Source organism: Haliotis cracherodii, unplaced genomic scaffold (assembly GCF_022045235.1).
Source record: "Haliotis cracherodii isolate W230 unplaced genomic scaffold, xgHalCrac1.p SCAF_8, whole genome shotgun sequence".
Lineage (NCBI taxonomy): Eukaryota > Metazoa > Mollusca > Gastropoda > Lepetellida > Haliotidae > Haliotis > Haliotis cracherodii.
Genome location: NW_027266341.1, coordinates 49,888,404 through 49,916,205, shown reverse-complemented (window position 1 = coordinate 49,916,205; position 27,802 = coordinate 49,888,404). Strand labels below are relative to the sequence as shown.

Here is a 27,802-nt window from a genome sequence, read left to right as displayed (position 1 = left end):
CACATTTCATAGTGTTTACTTCCTCATTCTGTGTTGACGCCGCGGTGTAATCACGGACAACTCTCGTAACTCAACACTAGGTGAGCTACTCACACTCAGTAAACAATTTTTTCTATTTTTCTCTGTCAACTATATACTATATCCTCCAATGGTCAGAATTTGGTCAGATCTGAGCAGAGATTGTTGAGTTTCAAGTTACACAATTACATTCCATTAACAGGCTCTGTGCTGGCCCGTATGCAGAGAGGGCTGGGAATAGTATAACGGAGATCATATTACTGAGCAAAGACAAACAAGGTATGCAATCTCCTCATATCTTATATAGTTACGAACAAACACAGTAAAGGTGTGAGTGAGGGAGTTGGGTTTAATGCCGCTTTTAACAGTATTCCAGTTATACCGCGGCGTGTCAGCTTTATGTGGGAGGAAAGCCTGAAGTGATGCAGGTCTCAGACGTTTATCACTGCGGTGAAACCCACGGGTACGGGTATGGTGCTGACAAACTTAGAAACATAATCGGGGCGAACCGGGATCCGAACCCACAATCATAGGTTTCTGGCGTGCCCAAGGGACGCAACTCTGCACAGCGAATCGCGGCTCCCAAGACGACTCCCCCCACAATAAAACAAAAAAATAGAGGCAATGCAGAAATTTATCTAGACCTGCTCAGAGGCCGATATTTGGCCCCAAGTGTGCAGTAAAATTCCAAAATTGTAATAAAAAAAATCCAAATTAATATATAAAGCGAATCAATACAAGAGCTCACTGCTCATGAATACTTGCAATGAACTTTTATTAGTTGAAACAATAAAGTTTAAAAGAGCTGCGCCAGTTTTGCAGATATTGATCTTTATATATTTATTCTATATTTGAAGACAACCGTTGTGCATAAGGAGCAACTGACGGGCAAAAGAAAGTACATGTATTCCGAGTTTGTTTCTGTGTAATTGAAAATTGTTGCTACATTTTATTATGTCCATTATACCATCACTCATTCCTGAAACTGTTTGTAAAAAGTAATCTGTGGCTGGGTAATTTTGTGTTTAATAAATTGGCTCAATGAAGACTGGGGTAAGAAACGAATTTGCAACCTTTCCATGATTATAATATATATGGCTTCGTGGAGATATCAAGTATTTCACTGACAATAGGACCAATAAAGACGTTGATGATAATAAATCCCTGTGAGGCTATGATTCCAGCGTTTATTTAATGAATAATTGTGCTCCCATGTATGGTACTGACGGGGCTAGGGAACAGGATTACAGAAGGTAATGTTTAGTGGTGTTTCTTCTTTAAGTGAGTGAGTGAGTTTGGTTTAACGTCGCTTTGAACAATATTTCACTTATATCACGGCGTGTCAGATTCATCGAGGGAAAAGCCCAAAGAGATGCCGGTTGTAGACATTCAACTGACAAATAAAAGGGACAAAACTCTTTCCATTATCAAATGAAATCTGTGCTAAAAGCTAAGCACTTTGAACGATTCCAATTATATCATAAGCACATATTTATGAATCACTATCAAATAGTGATGACACAAGGTGTTCGTTGAAAGGTGGGCGTATCCTGACCCACCTGTGTACCCATCACAAACACTTGCCAAGGCAAGTCAATTGTTTGCCTGAAAAACAACCCAAAATAGTGCACAAGTCAAAATAGGGAATTCCTAACACATTCTTACCTCTGACATTACCAAGGAACACCGAAATTCCCACGTTATTGTAATCTGTGAAAATCTGAAACCGAACGAAAAATAAGCTTTAATGAATTTAAAGGTTGTAAGAATGATGAAGTAGAAAACTGGTTTGACCTCTAAGTTTACAATATTAACGTATATTAATTATCATCTGATAATTGTGGCAATTATCTACTGACAATTCCTATTATCTGTCGGCTGTCAAGTTTGTTCAAACGGTAGAACGACAAATCTTCACGGATAATGACATAAACTTGAAATGACAAATTCAGAATATATGTCTTGTTTGAAAATGAAGAATGGCACAATGTGTTTCGGGGGAGAGAATGAATGTTGTTAAACGCCGCAGTCAGCAATATTCCAGCTATATCACGACCTCATGAAAATAATGAAGTCTGGACAAGGTTAAAACAAATGAGTTTCGTCCCACTCGAAGTGGCACAAGGTTTTCGAAATGGTGACAGATTTAATCTAACGAGGATTTACCGAACGTCAGAGACTTTAAAACCCATGGAAATTCCGGAAGTGTCAATTTGAGATTACATTAGTATTTCACACGTGGGCCCCACGGGGATTCCGCGTAACGATATAGGTCCCCAGAAACCCATGCTTGTCGTAGGAGGATCGTAAATGGATCGGGTGGTAATGTCATCGTATCTCAATTACGTGGATCGATGTCCATGATGTCAATCACTGGATTGTCTGGCCCAGAAGCGATTATTTCCATGTTGCCGTCATACAGCTGACATGTTGCTGAATGCGGCGTAAAACAACGAATAATCAGTCAGCTCAGGATTTTATACTAAATTATATGTCTCTTTACCTGTTTGAAGATTTTAACGCCGACCGGATCAATGAAGTGCATCGCTGTGCAGTCGATGACGATGTGGTGGAAGGGACGGGGGTCCTCCACGATGACGCCTGACAGAGACATCCTCTTGTTCATCTTCTCATTGTTACATGGGGGTTCGGGGTTGATGGTGATGCCATTCTTCTTTGGTTCCAGTTGCAATACAGTGGTTCCTTCGTTTATCAGCTGTTGCTGACTCTGAGAAAGAGCCATAATATTTGTAAATCACAATGTACCATCACATTGGTAAATCACAATGTACCATAACACTGGTCAATCACAATGTACCATAACACTGGTAAATTATAATATACCATAACATTGGTAAATCACAATGTACCATAACACTGGTAAATCACAATGTACCATAACACTGGTCAATCACAATGTACCATAACACTGGTAAATCATAATATACCATAACATTGGTAAATGACAATGTACCATAACACTGGTAAATCACAATGTACCATAACATTGGTCAATCACAATGTACCATAACATTGGTAAATTAGAAAGCAAGCAGTACTTTAGCAAAGGTCGAAAAGCAACAAAGTGACATTACACGGGGTCGGTCAGAAAATAACGTAACGTAAATCAACGACAAATATCAAAAGTATGATATATTTTGTCAGTCAGATATAGTACCTTAACATATACCAGTTGCAGAGAGTGCATCAATGCATTTTTTTTCAATTTAATGACGATCTTCGGTTTGTAAAAGTAATTACTGGTTTTAACTAAGAGCTGGGCCTTTGTATAATGTAAGTTTCAGTTGATAATTAAATATCAGCAAGGTAAGAAAGTTTTCTGTCTGTATCTAACATGTTATAAAAGTTATACTAACGTGTAGCCTGCTGAGATCTTGTTTTTCCAGTTTCTTCATCTTCTTAAGGATGCGCTCGGGCTTAGCACCTGCGACGGTGTACACATGGCGCATGAAGATGTCGGCGTTAGCGTAGTAGACGGGGGCGTTGAAGCCGACCACCTTGATGCCGTTATATTTCTCCGCCTATAGAAGGAAAGATAGTTATAGTTTTTTTCATGAAAAGTCGATTTCGATACATGATGAGTTTTTCATATGCGCCTTATTTTCCGATTCCAAAACCTCCATTCGTTGATTTATCAAGATCTGCAAATACTTATCAATGAGTGTCAGTTTTTATATCAGAAGACACGAGGGTGAGATTTTAAGGGATGGGGTATGTGGGGGCAGGGTGGGTGGGTGGGTGGGGTGTAGTTGTGTGTGTTTGGGGTTGGGGGGGGGGGGGGGGGGGGGTGGTTGAGCGAGCGGGATGGCGGAAAAGGGGTATTTAAAGGCAGTCGGGGGTTAGGGATAGGCAATACAATTGTTTAAATTTACAGTGGAAGCTTTATTTCAAACATTATTCAGCCAATATGACAGAAGTTATCACGATTTTATCAAATAATAGAGACCTTTCTCTAAAGCTACTGGATCGTGTAGCAGACCCGGAAAAACGTGACATCAGTCCCAGAAAGGTACCTGTTTAACTTTTGTTAATAAAACTCCCGGAAATACCAAGCAAGATTCAATGGCTTAGGTCAGGCGATAGAACACGACTCGAAACTGGCTTCCTTTATCGTCAAAATTACATTACAATGAATCAATTGTACACTCACCTTTTCATATTGTGCACCCTTCTGCAGGACCTCTACATCCGACACCTTCTCCAGGGATGAGGCTTTGGCTCTGTGAAGCAACATGGAGCAACCACAAGTTGTATATATTGGAATTAAATCCACGTAGTTACAAAGTAGAAACTAGATAACCAAATATATGATTATGTGTTGACATTTGTACTTAACTATTTGTATTTATTAATGTTTAATGGCGGCACGGGTGGCCCAGTCGTCTAAGGCACCGCGATTCGCTCTGCAGAGTTGCGCCCCTTGGACACGCCAGAAACCTATGATTGTGGGTTCGAATCCCGGTTCGCCCCGATTATGTTTCTAGATTTGTCAGCACCATACCCGTGCTCGTGGGTTTCACCGCAGTGGTAAACGTCTGAGACCTGCTTCACTTCGGGCTTTCCTCCCACATTAAGCTGACACGCCGTGATATAACTGGAATACTGTTAAAAGCGGCGTTAAACCAAACTCACTCACTATTAATGTTAATCACGTTTAAATATATTTTATTTCTGAATGATTTTAATAACTCCTATTATATAGGCTGGACGTTTTACATTTATGAAAGAAATTTTAATTCTGAGTTATAATTATTAAATATGTATCTGCGAGAATATTTTTATACATAAGAGGGTACCTATAGTCTGTGGTATGGGGTGGATTACCAATATAGGTTCAATGAGATTCGCCGTGATTGCTGGAATATTGCGGCGTAAAATGATACTCAGTCACTGCATGTACTTACAGCTGAGTCCTGACGACGACGGTGAAGAAGGAGAAGACGATGCCGATCATGAGGCCCATGTCGACGTGAAGGACGACAACGCACACGAACGTCACAATCCAGATAGCCTGCAACATCACCAACAAAGCGATAAAACAACTAGGAATGTTAATACTAATGAAATTACGTGTACATATTGTGGCGCCTGGATAAATCAACTGATATTTGAATATTAGTAAAGCTTTAAGTTAATATTCATTCAGCAAATTTGAAACTACATCAAGACTTTGGGTGTCACTACGTTTTCAACGTATATTTACTGGGTTTTTTTTGTCTTATGTTAATGTGTAAATAATAGGGCTTTGTCTGAGAGCTAATACTTTCCCGTTTGTAATCAATGTGAAAATTATCTTTCGTTTTAACAGATATAATGTAATGTGACAACGAGGCGCTTACACAATCGTAGATGGAAATTCTCCAGAGTGATCTCAGCTCGAGAATCTGCAGGAACATGGACCTCAAAGCCACCATGATGATAGCGGACAGCACACACTGAAACAATATGTAAGTAGAAGATAAATTATTCAGGAGACAGTTTCTTTTCAAATTTAAGGTGTCACTACGTATTTGATACCGATAAATGTCTGACTGTTTAACGACAATGGAAATGCTAAAGTTATATTCCGCTGCACTGTCTTTCTACGTGAATTCTCATAGGTGTGTGACAGCCATGGCATCATTCAGGGATTCAGAAGTTGACATCCATAAATTCTCAAAGACTCAACTATTTCAAAGTTCTTCTGATCAACAGTGATCAACTTAATATGCTATTAATGCGGTATAAATTTCGCAAAGTCGATTGCCACAAGGCGTCTCTGCTACTTGCAGTAATACATTTTTCACAGTAATATTATGGGGGGAAAATACCGTATTTACACATTTGACCCACTTCAAATCAGGGTCTGCCCCTTAACGCTTTAAATGAACTGATGGGTTAAAAAATTCCATTTTTAGCTACGAGTGATGTCATACAATTGAAACCTATTAATGACGTGTTGACGAGTTGACGTGTTGATATATTTGATATCAAAAGACACGAGGTGAGATTTTATTTTTCATCCAACATCATTCTTCCAACTTTTTCATTTTGTAGACAGTAATAAGTGTAAAGACGTACTGCTAACAGCTTCAGTAGCAGAGCCATAAGTACGTCATTTGATTGTCACGTCATGGTAACCAATGACGTCACAATGGTCTGATGCAATTTTGTTGCAGCGATATCTACAATGTAGCGATATCTCCCGTGAGAGCCAGTTTTGGAGGATAAATTAATCGATTAATCGATACTCGTGCAGAGTAAATACATAACTTATAGTATTCTCGCATTTACGGATACGCATGCATTGAGAGCAATCCTTCCGAAATAACCTACGTTAGGTAGAGACTGGAACAGCGGTCCAATGAAGAGTATCACGATTAGGACCATGCAGGCGGAGAAAATGCTGGTGACCTGAAATACAAGCAATGAGTTGGGTTTAAAACCGTTTCGAATAGTATCACAGTTATACCATGGCGTGTAGTGAGTGAGTTGGGTTTAACACCGCTTTGAACAGTATTCCAGTTATATCACGGCGTGTCAGCTTGATGTGTGTCGAAAGCCCGAATCTCAGGCGTTTACCACTTTGGCGAAACACACGAGCACGTATATGGTGCTGACAAACCTAAAAACCTAGCCAGAGCGAACCGGGATTCGAACCCATGGTCATAGGTTTATCGCTCATCTAAGAGAGACAACTCACAGAGAATGGCGGGACCTCAGACAACTAATCCACCCGTGCCATCCCAGTACAAGTAATCGGGCATTTTGAAATCTCTGTGGTACTCCAGTAAAACATTCCTCAAACCTGTTGCATGAACTTAAGACCCGTGAAGATCCAGGTTAGAATAGGCCTTCAGCAACCCATGCTTGCTGTAAAAGGCGACTACGCTTGTCGTAAGAGGCGACTAAAGGGATGGGATGGTCAGGCTCGCTGACCTGGTTGATGCATGTCATCGTATCCCAATTAAGTGGATCGATGCTCATGATCCAGACTCGATTATTTACAGATCGCCGTCATATAGCTGGAATATTGCTGAGTGCGGCGTTAAACAACAAACGAACAAACAAAGTATAAACTATAAACTTTAACGTATTGAAGGCATTACAGACGAAATGATACTAAGCATATTACGCTACGATTATGATAACTGTGTACGGAGTTTAATTCAGGTGAGTGTATACCTGAGTCTTGCCTCCGGCCGAGTCCTGCACAGAGCTCCTGGAGACGGACGCTGCGAAGGGGTAACAGGAGAAGAAAGAGCCGAACACATTGCCGAAACCATAGGCAACCAGTTCCTGGAGACAATAGATTGGACACATAACATTGGATGTGCAGAAACTCCACAAGCATGTATACTAGTAGTATACACATAGCATGTATACTATACTGATACTTTTAGAAATATAAGATCTTATTGTGTTTTTTTATTGGAATATAGAAACTATATGCACTTTACAGAGGTACACTGCACGTTTACATATATGAGATTATAAGAACTATAAGGTATCTTTTTTACAGAAATAACAAGACTTTCACGGTAAATATAGAGTTATTGGAGGAACTATACTTGTATTTATAGGAATATGAGAACAATAACAGCACTTGCAATAGGAATACGAGAACTCCAGTGTTCTTGATGTAGGAGTAAAGTATCCATAGACATATATTGTAAATCTGAAGACCTATATCCATTAAAAGTGAGTTGAGAGTCATCAGTTATCTATTACATAATTATCTATTACATAGGTTTCTCCTGAAGGAGAAACAGCTGTATTTGTCTTTTCCTCAGGAATAAGATGACTCTATTCCATGCATGTCGTCGTTTCCATGTACATATACGTGTAATAGACAAGAATACGTCATGGAGAAGACTAGAATACGTCATGGAGAAGACTAGGATACGTTATGGAGTAGACTAGGATACGTTATGGAGTAGACTAGGATACGTCATGGAGTAGACTAGGATACGTCATGGAGTAGACTAGGATACGTTATGGAGTGGACTAGGATACGTTATGGAGTAGACTAGGATACGTCATGGATTAGACTAGGATACGTCATGGAGTAGACTAGGATACGTCATGGGTTAGACTAGGATACGTCATGGAGTTGACTAGAATACGTTATGGAGTAGACTAGAATACGTTATGGAGTAGACTAGAATACGTCATGGATTAGACTAGAATACATCATGGAGAAGACTAGAATACGTTATGGAATAGACTAGAATACGCCATGGAATAGACTAGAATACATCATGGAGAAGTCTAGAATACGTCATTGAAGTAGACAATGATACTTCATGTAGTGAGCTAGAATGCGTCATGTAGTGGGCTAGAATACGTCATGTGGTAGACTAGAATACGTCATGTGGTAGACTAGAATACGTCATGGAATAGACTAGCATACGTCATGTAGTGGACTAGAATACGTCATGTGGTTGACTAGACTACGTCATGTACCTTGTTGGAGTCGATGTCGTAGTGGTGTTTGTTGGCCATGACGACTGCCAGGGATACCGACTGGGCGAACGCGACAATGGCGATGGCAATACAATCTGTACCGTAACTGCTGACGTTGACGAAACTTGGAGGAGCTGGGACGGGCAAGCTGTAAACACAAGCGAGACTTTATTCTTCTGGGGATTTTGGAAAAGACACATTGCTAATCCTGAGAGTTGGGAATTTTTATATAAAATTTGAATATTTTGATATTTCTAAATTTGACATGTAAGAACTCACCCAGCCGGGATGTGGCCAACAGTTCGGATACCCCACATTTCAACGAAACCTCCAAAATGGCTGGCGGTTGTACCGATCACGACCTGTGAAACAGAAAAGGCCGATACAATACAATACACGTTTATCCAACTTTTAAATGCTAGAGAGCATCCACACAATATCTTTTTATCCGATTCTGTGTCTGAATCTTTCACAAGGACGATTTGTGGTCTAGCTGTTTGGATCTTCTTGTCATGGTTCGAATCCCAGCTTAGGCACGATTATTACCTTTGGTTTGTCACAGACATACACGTGGGTTCATCCAATATTATCAATGGCGTCAAACTTTAGTCCTACTCATTTTAAACTGTAAACGGGTTCCGATCGAGAGCGGGTTGACATTCACTGTATACATATCTACTCACCACGATAAGTTCAATGGGGATGGGGACTTTCAACTTGGCCTTGAACCTCTGGTTGACCTGCACCTTAACGAGGTAGATGATGACGATGCAGACGAAGGAGATGCCCATCTCTGGCAGGTTGGTGTTGGGCAACTCGCGGATGATGGCTTCGTATGTCTGTTCAGAACGGTAAGTTTTATTTCATAGGTACACAGGTCGAATCCGGAAATGACGAAACCAAGATGAATTTGAAGTGAACTGACACAGTGGCAAGATCCCGAACCCTTGTTATCAAAGTTGTGATACATATTAAATAAATCGGGATATACCAAATTCGCAGTGTTATACAAAAAATAGATATAAAAAATAGAGTGGTTACAGATTAAAAAATACTGAAAAACTTTCAACACGTTTGTTGTGAGACGATCCTCGTTATAACCGACTCCCCCCCCCCCCCCCCCCCCCCCCCACCCCCTTAACACACAAACACAGACACAAACATAGACACACACACAGACACACAGACACACACACACACACACACACACACACACACACACACCTCACCCCATCACATGCATCATGCCCTGTTATCATTGATGTTCTAATTTGATATTTCAAATACCCCATCTTCACGACCGCTTAATCGGATTTGAGCAGTGGTCAGGTAGCTAAGTGGTTAGAGTGTTCGCTCGTCACGCTGAAAAACTAGGGTTTGTTTCCCCTTGTGTTTTACCCCTGTGATTCTGCTGGAATATTGCGATATAACGCAAGATACTCGCGCGCACTTCATCTCGCATTCAAATTCTGATTGTTCTTAAACAGACTCACTTTGATTATCTGGAACAGGTTTGGGAATCTAGGGATCTTGATTCCAAAGACATATTTGACCTGGCTCGTGAAGACGTGGACAGCCGCCCCTGTGGTGAAGCCGCTGACCAGTGAGTCGGACATGTAGGTGGTCAAGAAACCAACTCGGAATATGCCCATGCCGATCTGTCAACATAGAGAAGAACATCACGATGAAAACGTCAATTTAACAACCATTTCATGATTTTTGTTGATTCTACGATGAACTGCTTATCGTATAAAATGCACATAAATAACCAACACTTTTATATACATTGATGAATAATTACATACATTTGTTTAAAAAGACGTACGTCCTACAAATAAAAAAGTCGTAGTTGTCTATTAAGTAATTATCTAGGCATACTTAAAATCATACTTATTTCTGATTCTATTTTTAAATGGGTAAATGCGTTGCTTTTATATATTTAACCCTCGTTAATCCAAACACTTCCCTTTTATGACTTCTCAACCAAAGGAGACAAAGATAGGTTAATCATATTCATTTCGTAAACATGTACTTATAACTACTGTTTTCTAAACCGAGGCGATGGTCATATACAACACCGTCCCGATTAACGATGGTTACTGTATATACATTTGCATTGTCAAGGTTACGTCACCTGGATGAGGCCCGTGAGAAAGCACACAGTTGCAGCAACAGAGATCTTAAAGCGTATCTCGTCATCCGACACGGCAACCTGTCCAGGTATCCCATCTGACCCGTTCAGTCCCATCATCGTAGTGTTCTCTATCTCTAGGCCTCTCGCCTCTCTCCACAGGTTGGTTTGTGTAGAGACTATACCCCCCGTCATCAGACTCACTACGGCTACAGTGCCTGCACAGATGGAGAATACATTGAATCAAACACTGTTACCTTGATTAACATGTAGCCTCCAAAATGAAGACATTTTAACTTTTTCATTTTTCAACTGTTCTTTTAACATATAATGGAACGGAGCCCCGAGAATAACTTCATTACTGAAACAGAAGGAATCTTGACTTGAATTGTAGCTTTATTTTATGAATTATCGGGGTTTAGAAAAAGGATCTTGCGTTGATAAGGTAAGTGACTTGACCTTGGCTTATAATATCCAAGGGCATGGCGTCTGATTGGTTTGACATGAAATATGTATGGCACAAATAAATCTGAGGCAAATCCATTTCTTTTATTTGTATGGTAAACAGATTTCAGATAAAAAGGTTGTTTTCCAGCTGTCCTGGTGTCAACGTGTCAACAAAATGCCAATCAAATAGACATAAATCTATCTGACGAGTATTTCTAAGCTGAAGGGATTGTTGGGTTTGTATACAGTTGTCATGTGTTTTAGAAAAAGAGATAATATTACCAGTTTGTTTTAGGAAAGATAGCTAGAAACCCCTTATATGAATATGAATGTACTGATTTTGTATCTTTTCGTAATTCAAATGTGAATCGGGTAAAATGTGGTACTATCGACGGATATGTGTACTTTAGTTCGTAATAACCGTTCCTTCGAAATATAACGGGTTTGGGGGTAATGTCAACTGACTTTCTATACTAGACACACACAAATAGATCCTATCACAAAAAACCCATAGCATCATTCTTTGCTAATGTAATGACCCCTCGCCTTAAATAAACCCCTGATTTTTTTACCAAATTCCCTTTTCTGCTTTAAATTAATGGACGCAGTTAAGTGTGGTATTTTTATGTCACACTCCAGAAAAGGTGGCCGGGAGCGTGGATTTCAACACGTTGAATTAACATGGTCACACGGCTGACAATCATTCTTCATCATACAACAGTGACACGTTTCTTAACACCGCATTACTATGTTAAAGGCCTGCTGACTTTGGAAAGCCCCCCAAAACCTCATCAAATACACCTTCTTCGTCGACACACCGACACATTCTTTTATTAATACCGCGTAATTGGGTGGATGGAATGTTCAAATAAAAGGCAAAAACGTTTTTAAATTGACGGCGGTTATGGTCGTGAAGAAACTCGCAGTTATTCCGACAGGTGTCCTTGAACCTTACTTTCAGTGCAGTCTTGAAGAAAACGGGGTTCATTTTCCAAACTGGTCGTTTGTTTGATAAAGTTAAAAGGTTATGTGTCTTAGCTTAACAGGTGCGAGACAGAAGTTTAAGAACGTTTCCAGTGATACAAGCACACTCATTAGCTCAATGTTCCTTCAGCGTATACGGAATATAAGTTCATATACTGAATATAACCTTACATTTTTATGCCTTTTATATTCGAAATCATTGCAATTGGTAATAGATACTGTATAAGTTTGTGTGTTTTTACGATTCGACATCACTGCAATTTTTTAATAGATACTGTAAACATTTGTGTTTTGTGATGATTTAACATCACATAGGAATTCGGTCTTGAAAGATAGTCAATGTCGGATATATTGGGTTCTAACATTTACACAGTCACTAATAGTACACGAAAGCACCCACCATGCAATGATTCCGCTTGTCTCGAAGTACGGTATTATTTTGAAGTATCACAAATCACGATAAACATACCTTACGATTTATTCCTGTCAATCATGAAATTGATTCAAAATTGCAAGTGTCATTTGTCTGCCTTATTAAAGTAACACATTTTTATCTGGACAAAATAGGGGTTATTGTCACGCCTAGTCAAAATGCTTGTCAATGTTTCACGTTTAAGAAGTAACATTTGAATTTTTTATGTCACTAAATGTACACTGAGAACTATGTAGTCTCATCTACCTAAAAAGCTTTTTGAAAATATAAACATCATTTTGAAATATACAGTTCATAACATTTCTGAATAATACCATTTCAAAAAGTTGGATCAATGGATCTGTAACGTACATTATAGCGAAAAACCTTGTTAATGCGGACAGTGCCGTTCATGCAGCATCACACATGACCGTGCTGTCGACTCTTAGGAACGAAATACAAGACATACACATCCGTAATAGACCGGAAAACCGGATTAACCAGTTTTGACGGTATAAAAATGTTCTTACCCATTGAGATCTGCTTAGAAGTTCCGAATATGAAGTATATAAGTACGGGGAAAAACGACATGTAGAGACCGACCACTGGGGGCATATCCGCTAACATGGAATACGCCATACCTGCAACAGAACGGATGAATAATGAGTTGGGTGAATGAATGGTAATTAGCGCAAGGCTCGACAATGCTACAGCTATGTGACGTCGGCCTGTAAATAATTGAGTTGGGAAGGACAAACCAGTGGTTGATATAGTGAGCAGAGTCAACACTGTTGGATAAACGGAATGACCCACGTCACGGAGCCTGACCACCCGATCCATTAGGTCGCCTCGTACGAGTTGCTTTGGACCCATTCTAACCTAAAATCCCCGAGGGCTGAATGAATAAGATGGGTAACATGAAATTTAAATTAAATTGAATGTTACCCAAACAAAAATTGATATTGAATCCATTTTCAAACATTTTACAGTCAAACACGGTTGTGTCGAAGTTGAAGGGACCGGCGTTAATACTTCGAGTTATCCGAGGTTCGACACAACCGGAAATGATGAATAAAGAATTTACTTCGAGACAACCGTAGGTTCGACACATCAAAGTTCACGCAACACTGTTTGACTGCATTTGTATATTGTATTATCCTTTGTAAACATCCATAATGAGCTATGTCAAGTCACAAATGCTCAAAGGTTCCCTCCAGGGCGTATGTGCAACGAGCTTGAAGCGATCAGTTGTTTTTCAGTTCATTGTATGTAATTCACATGCCGTGCAGCCCCGGGCGCTGGCATCGCATGACGCAAAGTGCTATATGGGTGTAGCGGTTTATGATAATTATTAATTCTTTGACATGTTATTTGATTTTTCTTACACCATTTGCATACAAGGGTGAAAATGGGGATATAAACATGTTATAAACCCTCTCCTATACACTTAATATGTCATCCTTCACGGGCACTGGATGACGTGTAACATGGCCCATTTCTACCTGGATAATGTCGTCAGAAATAAGAAAAACATAATATTTCAGATGCCGAAATATAAAAACGTCAAAAAGAACATCACTCAAGTGTTTGTTTCAAAAACAATATACGTATTATTCATAAAAAACAGACGTTTAATTGTTTATGGTATCAAGACTTCTGACTCAATGATAAAGCAGGAATGACGCAAGGATGACGCAAATTATGCGTCAATGGTTCACTAATGACGTATTGTGAGGCGTCATGAACAGGATGGACTGTTGTTATTGCAAACACTCCATATTGCACATATTTCGAATATAGGCGGAAATTACAAATAAACCATGCCTTTAAAAGATTGACAACTTTTACACTATGAAAGGATTAAAACAGTTAACACTAACGTTTCAGTAACGCTTATGAATATTCCATGCTTGACATTAGCAGGGGCGATTACGTAAAAGGAGACACATGAGGTCAAGGGTAAAGGCCTTACCCAACATGTCACTGGAGGTGAATGATACGCAGATTATTCTAACAATTGCTTTAGTGTTACATGTGCGGTGAGTACCGGGTCAGTCACGGGTAAACTGAGTGATAAAGACAGAGGAGTGATGATCGTATTTCCATGCGTTAACGCTGAAGGTGACTTCCTAGCAGTGAAACATATTGTATTCCTTAAATGTCCATACTGACATTTCAATGTCAAACAACAGTATCAAGTTATGACATGAAGGACCTTTGAGCCATGTAAGATTTCTCTTCAAAACAGAAAAGCCTTTGAATGCACATAATATATTCATATGTCTAAAAACATGTTTCTACTTCAGCAAATATTAAGTATAACCGCAACGTTATAAATGAGCAACAGGTCGGGGATCGATGGAAAATATGCAAGGGTTATATTTTTATAAATGCGTGTATGAAGCTATTAATATGAAATAATTGGATATGTATATACAGTGAACCTTTTCTTAAGTTTAATTGAATATGACGTATATATTCATCTATTTGTAAGCACCTCTAATTATTCAACTACAGTAAAATACGTTTATAACGAACACGCTTATAACGAACTGTCGGATATTACGAACTTTATATTTGGTCCCGGACATTTGCTGTATAGATGTTGTATGTATGCTTATAACGAACTACGGTTATACCGAACTAAAATTAGTGGTCCATTTAAGTTCGTTATAACCGTAGTTTACTGTATTTGTAAGCACCTCTAATCATCAGTTTAATCGATCGGGTGGAGAATGATTCAAAGAAACGCCGCTTTTTCGAGTAATCCGTTATTCGCGCGGTTGCTGGCATTTTGGTTAAAGCTTTCGCGAACAGTGTCGAAAACGCCGGGTTTGATTCCCATCTTGGTAAAAAGTGTTCAGAGTCCTCAGTTAAAATATGGCTGTAATAATGCCGAAGTGAACCAAACCAAACTCGAATTCCGTTAACTCTACAGATTTGGTTATGCTCCCTGTGGAATCCATATTAAGGATTTCTCCATATTAATGATATTGACTTATTCATAGCTGGAAACAGGCGTTATGTCATTGTTAGACCAATATCGTCACTCCGTTTGTCTCGAAATACGAAAATTGACCATTTACCAACTATCCGAGTTTTCTTTTACCCGTATCTGTATTCACATCCGTTTCCCAAAAAATCGCTTTTTGTAGAAAATACACTGCTACATCTACACCTAACTGTACCAGTATCCGTACATTTTGGATACCTGTCCCCCACCGGTATTGTCGATGCCAGACTGACTTTGGGGATCCTGATCGACCTGCGGGAATGGCACCTATTGTGACGTTATATTGTGAACCCCGCAATTCCCTTTAATAACCCTCTCAAAAGCGTATTTTGCTTTGCCATGTTTTTTTTTCAAGAAAAAAGAATGTTTTTCGACATTCAAACATATTCATGAAATCGTTGTCCCAGTTCTACCTGTACCTAGCCGATGATATTCACCGTGCTCTTTCCTTTTAATCAAACTGTCGGGTACCCACCACCGTCTCTTGTTTTGTCCTTTTAATCAAACTGTCGGGTACCCACCACCGTCTCTTGTTTTGTCCTTTTAATCAAACTGTCGGGTACCCACCATCGTCTCTTGTTTTGTCCTTTTAATCAAACTGTCGGGTACCCACCACCGTCTCTTGTTTTGTCCTTTTAATCAAACTGTCGGGTACCCACCACCGTCTCTTGTTTTGTCCTTTTAATCAAACTGTCGGGTACCCACCACCGTCTCTTGTTTTGTCCTTTTAATCAAACTGTCGGGTACCCACCACCGTCTCTTGTTTTGTCCTTTTAATCAAACTGTCGGGTACCCACCACCGTCTCTTGTTTTGTCCTTTTAATCAAACTGTCGGGTACCCACCATCGTCTCTTGTTTTGTCCTTTTAATCAAACTGTCGGGTACCCACCACCGTCTCTTGTTTTGTCCTTTTAATCAAACTGTCGGGTACCCACCATCGTCTCTTGTTTTGTCCTTTTAATCAAACTGTCGGGTACCCACCATCGTCTCTTGTTTTGTCCTTTTAATCAAACTGTCGGGTACCCACCATCGTCTCTTGTTTTGTCCTTTTAATTAAACTGTCGGGTACCCACCATCGTCTCTTGTTTTGTCCTTTTAATCAAACTGTCGGGTACCCACCATCGTCTCTTGTTTTGTCCTTTTAATCAAACTGTCGGGTACCCACCACCGTCTCTTGTTTTGTCCTTTTAATCAAACTGTCGGGTACCCACCACCGTCTCTTGTTTTGTCCTTTTAATCAAACTGTCGGGTACCCACCACCGTCTCTTGTTTTGTCCTTTTAATCAAACTGTCGGGTACCGACCATGTTTGAGCCTATCTTTATGTGAAATAAGTCATTTTTGTGTGGCAATAATTACTGACAAGTGTAAACGGAAATACGGATGCGTGTTCCGGGCGAAAGCGAGGGTGGTCCCGACTTAACACGGCATGTTTTCAGAGCCCCGGAGACTTTGAGATTTCTCTTTATCATCCAACCATGAAAAGATGACAAATGATCCGCATTTTTATCAAAGAATCTATAAGATGAAAAATCTGTATGTTTGGCCCTGAACGGCTATAGCAGTCTCTGAATGTAAAGTGACTTTCTCTATTTAAATGCCGGAAGTTTTGAAATTCCAAAACAAGAAACGTCAACATAACGCGTGGTTGCCAAAACACCCCCTTACCCTCTCTCAAGCTTATAGACGTGACGTTTCCAGCAAGTTTCAATGACCAGAGGATCCACGTTCTCAAAATAGATACACAAACGAAGGACAAGGATCAATATTTACTTGTTAATTATCGTACATATGTAAACAGGAGAGATCCGTCAAAGCCATTCTCATTAACAGCTCTGCAATAACAACGGTCAAAACGCATGAGGAAACTCGACCCTTTGTGTTTTCATCTTAATCCTGAAACATCAACAATAGCCGCCACAAGGTGACGTGTACTGCTTGGACTGTTCTATTGCCAGTGTCTATGTATTGACACGTACAGAAACTGCGGGACGTCATGATATGTGTCAAAGTTGGGTTTTTTTATCGAATGTGTTTTAATTTATTTTCCGCCATTTTATGAATATACGCACGCAATGTTCTACCTGACCCCATTTATTACATAAAGTTACATAAAGAAATCAAGCTGTGTATGTATGCATGTTTGATTTTGAATGTCATGAATACGCACCGTTTCATTTCCAAAGAGTAATGTTTTTTTATATACCTGTGTAAGATTAGCTGTTTGTAAAATAAAATTTTCATAAGGAAACATTTTTTTCAGGTGGACACTGTATGTGGCATATGGCATGTCCAGGTGACAGTTATATGTGACTGAGTCTACGGTCTGGTGTCCATTGTCTGTCAAGGTTAGACATTTAAATAAACTCCGTGTATAACATTATCACGCATCTTGTGTAGACCACATGTAATTGCCGGAGTACGTTCGATCAGATATCCCAGTTTAGATCTTTCTGATTTGCTGACGTCCCTTGGGCACGCCAGAAACCTATGATTGTGGGTTCGAATCCCGGTTCGCCCCGATTATGTTTCTAGGTTTGTCAGCCCCATTCCCGTGCTCGTGGGTTCCACTAAAGTGGTCAACGTCTGAGATCTGCATCACTTCGGGCTTTCCTCCCACATTAAGCTGACACCCCGCGATATAACTGGAATACTGTTAAAAGCGGTTAAACCCAACTCACTCACTCACTCACTCTGATTTGCTGAGTAAATTGTATTTTTATACACCTCATTGAAAATACTTCGAGTGCATGTTTGCCGATACCTGTGGTTTGTCTCACAATATCTAGGAACATCGACATTTTCTTATCTCCTTCACCTTGTCATAAATAATGAAAGTTGAGACGCTCAGAGATGCTAGGATATCAAGGTCATTGCTTGTCCTGCATCATGGTGGCTTTGCGTTAAAACTTTGTCTTGCTCTTTTGTACTCAGCGACACACTGAATCACCCGCATGGAACGTTTAAGAAACATCTGCACACACTTACGTGTATGAATAACTTCCATGGGCGATAGATATTGTAGCCCTAGCATGCAGGTGAATGGCGCGCACTTAACATTCGGATAAATATAGTAGGATTGACATATAGTATAGATACATAGTGTGCATACAGATTAATATAGTAGCCCTAAAACACTTATAGCATATCCCTAACATCCAGATACAAAGAATGAGTGAGTGAGTGATTGAGTATGGTTTTACGCCGCCTTTAGCAATTATACAGCGATATCAGGGCAGATATCACACATTGTACCCATGTCGGGAAACGAACCCGGGTCTTCGGCGTGACGAGCGAAGGTTTTAACCACCAGGCTACCCGACCGCCCCAATACATATAGCAGCCCCAACAAGGAGATAGTATAGTAGCCCAACGTACTGATACATATAGTATCCCAAACATATAGATAACTACCGTATTCAACATACAATAGGCTAAACATACAGATAACTATTGTAACCCAACATACAGACACATGATATATCCCCAACATACAGATAAATATAGTAGCCCAACAAACAGATTAATATAGTAGCCCAACATACAGACAGATAATATATCCCCAACCTACAGATAAATATAGTAGCCCAACAAACAGATAAATATAGTAGCCCAACATACAGACACATAATATATCCCCAACATACAGATAAATATAGTAGCCCAACAAACAGATAAATATAGTAGCCCAACATACAGACACATAATATATCCCCAACATACAGATAAATATAGTAGCCCAACATACAGACACATTATATATCCCCAACATACCGGTAAATATAGTAGCCAAACATACAGACACAGTATATATCCCCAACATGCTGATAAATATAGTAGCCAAACATACAGCTACAGACTATATGTCTAACCTACAGATAAATACTGCAACACACAGAACTAACATACAGATAAATAGCAAATGTCTCCAGATGGAAGTAAAGTGTTTTACCTTGCGGCAGCTGCATTATTCCCACCGTCAGACCAGCGATGATGTCGTTGGGAAGATCCGATCGCCATTTGTACTTGCTCATTATCTTCAAGAACGGCAGAAAACTGAAAATGCATTTTTTCCTCTTGTTCGGCGTGCATGCACACGCATCTCGTGCCTTCTGTTTAACGGCCTCGCCGACACTTTTCTGTGTGGAACTGGTCTTCATGAACTGGTTCCTGAAAGTCTGAGTCTTGTACAGAGGTCTCCGGATCGAGACATATTCCGATCCTCCATCTGGACCACCATGGTTATAGTTATCTGTCATAGTAGCCGATATGACCAGTGGAAGCCAAACTTAAAAGTCAAAATCTTCTTGATGGGAAGTGAATGAATGGATTTTGAACCGACTTAAAGAAACAAACTTGTTTCTAAGATGTTAAAACGCTGATAAAAAATATCTAACAACACACAGCGCAAACAATGACAAATAAGAGTGTCTGTGAAATGTGTCAAGCAACACGCGCACCTGCTCTAAGATTGTCTTCAGTTAGCAGCACGTCACGTGGTCGAGGTTGTATTTGCAGAGGAGTCCCAGCAATACCTGTGCCGGCGGCGGAGGAACACACAGTGCATCGCTCTGGCCCTGGCTACCTGTTTTAAAGCAGACGGTCCCTCATTATTCATGTTTCACGTCACGGGGTATTCGCTTTCAATATATGTACTTACGTACACTGGAACAGTGTTCAGGCGACGGACAATGACGGACATACACGCGTCAACCCCTTGTATTATATCACACACTTGACCTGTCAATTACTTATTTTCACGACAGTCGCGTTAGTGTTTCACCTGGGGAAATGAGTATCAATTATTGTTTTGATGGAAGGGGAAAGAATGTGATATGAGAATGTCAGCCCGTCTTACATCTCTATCTGAAATTTAATCAACTTTTGTAAATCAGTATTAATTTTTTTTAAATCATCTGAGGGGAAAGAATATGGTCTGACATTATCACCCTGTCTTACACCAGTATCTGAATTAAAATCAACTTTTGTAAATTAGTATTTTTTAATGTTATCATTCGTGTTAGGGGAAAGAATGTATTCCGATAATGTCCCCTGTCTTACATCTCTGTCTGAATTTTAATTAACTTTTGTAAATCAGTATTAATTAAAAAAATCATGTAAGGGGAAAGAATGTGGTCTGAAATCTTCTCCCTGTCTTACACCAGTATCTGAATTTTAAACAACTGTTGAAAATTAGCATTACTTAGTGTACATTTTTGGTGTAAAAAACATATTCTCAGAGGTCCACTCTGTCCTATGTATACGTCTATATCTACATTTTAATCCACGTGAACAAACATAGTATTCACAATTGTTTAAAGGTAACATATAACCTTACACATTGACTCTTGGATACATTTATTGGTAATTAATGGGTTTTTTCTGTAGCCAAAATAGTGGTATGTGTTTCCTCCGCACCTGATATTTGATCTTGTTTTTGTACGCCTGAATGCTTTTTAGCAGATACGACAGTTACGCAATGGTGTGTTTACGGATGCATGTTTTTGTTTACTGTGAATAAGTAACCTTGTTTACTTTGTAAAATCTAATAACTGCTCAACATATATGAACAATCATATTCAACTCTTTGTACACATGTAATACTCTCATGTGGAATGTGTAATATACTCAAAATTAGCTCATCTTAGCTATGATATCTGAGCATATTACTTTGTCAAACATACTGACATACGTTGTAATTTGTTGAACAAAAGCGAACTCTTTTATTTGAAACTGAAGTCGATAGTCTCGAGGTCGGTGTGTACATGAGTTTTATCAATAGTGATGGAGATGATAAAAGGAGGTCATGAGAGTGGAAAACAGTATCTGCTAAAGAGCACAGTTATGACACTTTTTAGGGGTCTACTGGTTTTAGGGGGCACAGGTCTGCAGACGGACAGTTTATACACTGAACATAAACGTTAGGGATCAGGAATATTTTGGAGATAATTTATTTAAAATTGTGTGCCCTGTGCCCATTTCCAAAAAAATATCTCCAAAATATTCATGATCCCAACTTTTTTGTTCAGTATATAAACTGTCTATCTGTAGACCCGTGTGGCAATACTTGTCATATCTGTCTAGTCTTTGGGCACAGAGCACACGATTTTATAAACAAATATCCCCAAAAATGTTCATGATGCCCAACTTTTGTGGTTGAGAATATATCGACTTACTCTCTCTCTCACTGTATACTTGGTGGATTGTATTATCATATGTATCTATCTATCGATGAGATCCCCCACGAGAATACGAATACCCCTCCACACTATCAATGTTTTATCTTTGAAGTGAATATGAATATTAATACACACAAGTATCCTAATTTTGGAGGAGGGCAGATTTTACGCAAAAATTCCGATGCACTTACCTTTAAGGTTTTACATTCACAACAAAACAAGCATGGCGACTGCACCCATGTTTAAACACCCATGTATTTCGCTCACTGTTGTTTACAACGAGCAGAATCTGGACAACACCAGATTAGTCTGTATATCTTACACCGCTGAAAACCACACTCACTGCATATATTATATCAACGAGGATTAGCATTGGATATTTATAACGGTTGTATAGAATCAGAAAAAAATATCCCTACAAATACAACAGTTGTTCAGCTCAGACACTTAGTTAATATTTACTCAATCTGTTTAAATGAAAGTAGGAAATGTTTGCATGGCAGACATATATAATCAGTGTGAGGCACTGTAAGGTTCGTGAACAAATGGACAATAATACCAGCACTTAGCGAGATCTGTTCTTAAACAATGCTATCATTATAATCCTTACCGTAACGTGACACGAGTGATACACCGTCAAGATTTATCGTACTTCAGGGACACTACCTTATTTTGAATAACGTCAATCCAATCATCTCGCTCTCCTGGAAATGTTGTTACTCTTTGCAAAATGATCCATTTGTTAATCCGAACATTTGTTAAACCGGACTCTTACTGTCCGCTTTACCGAGGTTTCATTATATTTTCAAGAAATATCAATTGCATGCAACAATATTTTTTAAATCCATACACATGATTATTGGATAATTATGATAATTCATCAATATATTTTTAAACATCTGCATATCGACAGCGAATATAAAAGCTTAAACGAATGAACATTCATCGATGTTATGTATATTTCTTGTACAGGTTTTCCTCTTGGATTAATGCATTTACATTAAACTATTAAAAAGCCAACCAGGACAGGTTAGTATTAAATAACTCCATTTCTTATCATAATCGTCAACATAAATCCAGATACTATATTTGCACAGCATTTTACTTTATCCCCATGTCGATTAAACTCCTTTTAAGACAAGTGTTAGTAGTTTAATCAACTAAGAAGAACCTATTAATCTTTATTCCTCGATGAGAAGATGTTATTAAATGTGTTTACCTATGACAGTTCAAGTGGTCGGTCACACCCTTTGTTTGATTGCAAAATAAGTCATTCCTTCTCGAACGAGCTGCTTGATCGTGCATTTGTAATAGTCATGTACAAAGCCCTGCTTGTACGTTTCTTAAAACGCCAGGGGGCAAGGGAGTTTCTTCTGCTTGTTGAGACACGCTCATTACATTGTATAATGCAAATATATCTTTAAACATGTATGAAAAATTAAGTAAAGTCTAACAAAGTAATTTTGTTATGACAAACCATTATTTATGTAAAAGTATATATCCATCCTTGCTGTTACACCAGTTATCTAGTTATATCTAACGAGTTTTTTATAACATGATAACGTATGACCGACAGTGCCTACAGAATATTCACCATCACTCTCACTTTGTTGTGGTAACCATTGCAAAGGCATCAACGGTTTCTTCTACACTATATACAGACCTTGAAAGTGATGGTGACAGATTTCAAAATTACTTTTTTAATTATAGTGTCTCGCTTAAACTTGCATATACTCATAGTGAATTGAGATATGTGATGCACTTTATGCAAGACTCATGGATACGTATTGCTTTATCTATACAAACAAAGAACACCATTGGCAACCCTTTACAAAGTTTGGACACTTACCAATGATATCCTTGTGTTCCTTCAACAATGCGAGTGTACTGGACAGATTATTGTGTATATATAACGTATCAGACTTTAGCAAAACGTCACCATTACACTTGTGACGTCGTCAGATACGTTGATCATTGTTACAGAGCAGTTTGTGAATGGACAACTTCGACTACGGCTGTCTCTATGACAGCCGCTGTGTTCGTGTGGACACCAGTGGTCGCACCACGGTGATGACAGTGTCTGTGCAGGTAACGCCATGGTGACGACAGTGTGTCTGTGTTGGTGACACCGCGGGGGCAAATCATACACTGTGTCTAAATATCAAGTGGACAAAAAAACGTCAACGGTATCATTTAAATATAATTTCATGCTTTATTGAAAAACACTAATATCATGCTTCGTTTCAAATTATAGTCATTATGATGCTACCTGGGCAGGTTAAAAAACTCTGTGTTGTTGTTTTCTTGAACGCATATAACCTAAACTAACAGAAGTAATCTAATATTATACTTTTACATGTTGTGTTTTACGTCGAGAACTGCAGCTTGTTATTTGTGACGGGTGTCACCTGTGGGTTAGTACACGCTCTCCTTTTCGCGAACACCTGGTATCATCACTGTTTGACAGTGATTCATAAAAACATACTTATGATGTAGTCTAAATCGTTTATTGTTATTATTATTATTTTGAGATTAAAATAAAACATGCAGCAAAGAGGGTTTGGGTGATCCTCGCACAGTCAGATTGGTTAGGCTCATCATCAGCTTACGGCCCTTGACCCCTCTACACGCAATCCAGACAGCGAATGGGACTTCTCCCAGGAAGCGCTGCCTATTCGAACCCATCCAAGACTTTTCGAAGAATGCGAAGACTCCCCAATACTGCATCCTTCTGCATTACCCAGATTGTCAGAAGGGCTGTATTCCTGGTAGCAAACCCGGGTACTCTCCCAATGCCAGTCAACAGATTGGGGGGTACCAAGCCTAAGCCACCGAGAATAATGGGGAAATGGACAACTTGGCACTTGGGATGATAGCGCGACATTACATTTGCCATGTTTTTCCTGAATCTTGTCAACCACAAAAGGGGACAGAGAATTCAATAATATAAATGATTTCATCGGGTTTATCAAAAAGGACAGGTTTGTTGAACTGGATAGGTATGAGGCTATATACGGGCCTATTCCGAATAATTTTGTATTTATCTCTGTGTCAAAACCACAAGCATAGCGAAGACGGTAATAAAATGATCGAGCCACGCCATCATGTCGCTTGAGATACTGTTTTTGCCAAAGCTGGGCATCATCATCATCATCATCATTATTATTATTATTATTATTATTGTTGTTGTTGTTGTTGTTGTTGTTGTTGTTGTTGTTATTATTATTATTATTATTATTTCACACCCATTTTGCCCTTTATACCAAGTTTAATCTGTTTCGGACAATAATCTAGGATGGTTATTCTCTTGCATTGGCAATCTACATTTACATTTAGCCTCAGCTCAAGCTATGTTGCCTAATGTTTGCTGGGGCATTGTTACCACATGTCACGCGGCCCAAGTAATGCCATGCACATTACATTTGGATATTTTATGAGAGTTGACTACAATCTAGACAGAAGTAATCGCATTGCCCTACGTTGAAATGTATACCCGACCCAGCTTCAAATGCGTGTTTAAATGTCATGTTGGATGTGTCCGGGTTTCCGCGCAATCATCTAACAAAAAACAGCATAAATATTCGTGCAATTCGACAACATTTGTGTTTCGACTATAAGTTGAACATTTTAGTATATTTATTTATTTATTTATTTATTTATTTATTTATTTATTTATTTATTTATAATATTTGTGTTTAGACCATAAGCTGAATATTTTACTATATTCATTCATTCATTCATTCATTCATTCATTCATTCATTCATTCATTCATTCATTCATTCATTCATTCATTCATTTATTTATTTAATTATTTATTTATTTATTCATTTATTTATTTATTGTGAGGGACACCAGAAATGGGTGTTACACATTGTACCCATGTGGGGATCGAACCCGGGTTTTCGGCGTGACGAGCTTAAAACCACAATGCTACACTACTGCCCGTAAGACGTAAGAACAGACAATACTCTAGTTAAAGATCCTTCGACACAATTGTGTGACACAATCTATTGACAATGTCTGCGCCACTTCCTTGTGTGTCACATGAGACAGTTAAGTAAGTGTTCCACACACATAACATTACAGCACTTGTGTTTGCCTTGGACCACAAAAAACGTTGAGAAACTTCCCTTCTCATATCAACATAAAACCTTCCGTAATACTATCATAATAATGTAATGCAATATGTTAATAGTGCTAATATAAAGTAGTAGTAATACTGTTTGTTTACATGTATATAAATGCGGTCAAGCATTGTGCAATGTAATCCCATTGCACCTGTGAAATTTGAACTGACGAATGTATGTTTGAAGTCTCTCGTTCAATGCATATCAGCGACTTTGGTATCCACAGTGCGTTACATCAAACACTCGTTAACTCAAAGATAATCAACTTCCAACGAGTTACCCGTAATTCGAGACCAGAGGAGTGCTATGTTATGTATTGTACACATTACAGATTTGGCTGAGGTCACAATGTATAAAACGATATAACTTGTGAATGATATTCGAGATAACCGGTTTCACTGCACAACCACTTACAACTCATATACACAGTACAGTAAACTACGGTTATGACGAACTCGAAGGGACCACTGATTTTAGTTCGTCATAACCGTAGTTCCTTGTAAGCATATATACAGCATATATACATCAAATGGCCGGGACTAAAAAATAAGTTCGTTATATCCGTCAGTTCGTTATAAGCGTGTTCGTTATAAACGTAGTTTACTTACATTGCTGCACACATAAGACAATCGGTGAATCTTGTTGATATAAACTTCCAGGAAATAGAAGGAATTTACATGGAAATTGCATTTGATCAAAGAATTACAAAAGTAATAAAAACGTTACTAGGCTGAAAACAGTCTCCGAAACACTGCTAAACTTAAGGTCCAATACATAACTATGCTACTTGTATGAAATACATTACCATCTAATAACCATTTCTTGTTTTAGCCCCCATCAAATATGGGTGTATACATTTGCCCGGCAGGTTATATTACCCCAATACCGTAAGACTTCCCAAATTTCTTTCCTTTTTTAAAAAGACTATTGTGTGTAAAACTCACAAAAACACTTGACTGACATGTAGGGGACCCGGGTAGTTTAAGAGACTGCAATTTGTTTTGAAGAGTTGCGTCCCTTGGTCGTGTCAGGATCCACAAGCGGTGTCGATCCCCGGCCGCTGTAAACAGTGGTAACTATCCCCCACCTGCGTAACGCCAGCCTATCGTCCTATATATGAAGCTGGGATGTTCTGGTGTAACTGATATACTACTGAAATCCCCATTACAAATTGAAATATATCTTCAAAATAGAATAAATTCACGATTATTCAGTCAAAGTCGCGCATTGACTGCTATTGTGAGTAGACACATAATGTTCGGATATGTGTCATGTACTGTCATGAGTGAGTATGGTTTTACGTCGCTTTCAGCAGTATTCCAGCAATATCACGGCGGGGGACACCAGAAATGCGCTTCACACATTAAACCCACGTCGGGAATCGAACCCGGGTCTTCGGCCTGACGAGCGAAAGCTTTAACCACTAGGCTACCCGACCGCCCGTACTGTCATGAGTGGTATTTGCTTATATAATCGGAAATACCTTTTATTTGCGTGCTTACATAATTAAAACATTTTTGACAATTACATGTAATAAAAATAATATGAAATTGTAGTGTACTGGCGCCTACACAGTACTCAAAGAATACTGCTATATGCTTATTTTAAAAATATAATTCCATCTAAGACTTTAAAAACTTCTTTATAAAATTCATTGAAACAATTCACTGAAACAATTCATTGAACCAATTCATTTTGACACAATCACAGATTACTTTCTTACAACTTTTTGCAGGCATGGGTGATTGTTTAATAATCAAATTTAAGAACACTTTTTTCTTCAATTTTCAATTACATGCAAAACAAACGCAGTTTTCTTTCTTCCCCCCTTCAGTTCACTCAACAATGTTTGTGCAAAAAGTTATTTGTGAATATGTCCTGGTCATCGTACTTAAACTAATTAATTTCTTATTTGAAGAAAGGTCGTGTGCGTCTAAGAGCAGTCGCGGTGAGCCAGAATCCATCATCACAAACATGGGACAATTATTCACCTAATCGGCCGCACAAGCTAAAGCCGCAAAGATT

The 27,802-nt window shown here is 38.9% G+C and overlaps 1 protein-coding gene across 2 annotated transcripts in view; it reads right to left on the bottom strand.

Moving 5' to 3' along the window:
- LOC139450268 (prestin-like) overlaps positions 1-21,918 on the bottom strand; it is a 29,307-nt gene extending 7,389 nt beyond the window's left edge. For both annotated transcript variants that reach the window (XM_071231945.1, XM_071231944.1), the window contains exons 1-16: positions 21,841-21,918; positions 19,423-20,055; positions 12,989-13,099; positions 10,619-10,833; positions 9,978-10,142; positions 9,168-9,323; positions 8,764-8,846; positions 8,485-8,632; positions 7,204-7,317; positions 6,355-6,432; positions 5,379-5,474; positions 4,944-5,050; positions 4,190-4,259; positions 3,396-3,560; positions 2,522-2,746; positions 1,684-1,738 (exon numbers count right to left, since the gene is read on the bottom strand). In XM_071231945.1, the coding sequence (XP_071088046.1) occupies positions 1,684-1,738; positions 2,522-2,746; positions 3,396-3,560; positions 4,190-4,259; positions 4,944-5,050; positions 5,379-5,474; positions 6,355-6,432; positions 7,204-7,317; positions 8,485-8,632; positions 8,764-8,846; positions 9,168-9,323; positions 9,978-10,142; positions 10,619-10,833; positions 12,989-13,099; positions 19,423-19,729 (2,095 nt within the window). In that variant the 5' untranslated portion in view covers positions 19,730-20,055; positions 21,841-21,918. The remainder of the gene's footprint in view (positions 1-1,683; positions 1,739-2,521; positions 2,747-3,395; positions 3,561-4,189; positions 4,260-4,943; positions 5,051-5,378; positions 5,475-6,354; positions 6,433-7,203; positions 7,318-8,484; positions 8,633-8,763; positions 8,847-9,167; positions 9,324-9,977; positions 10,143-10,618; positions 10,834-12,988; positions 13,100-19,422; positions 20,056-21,840) is intronic.
- Between the last annotated feature and the right edge of the window lie 5,884 nt (positions 21,919-27,802).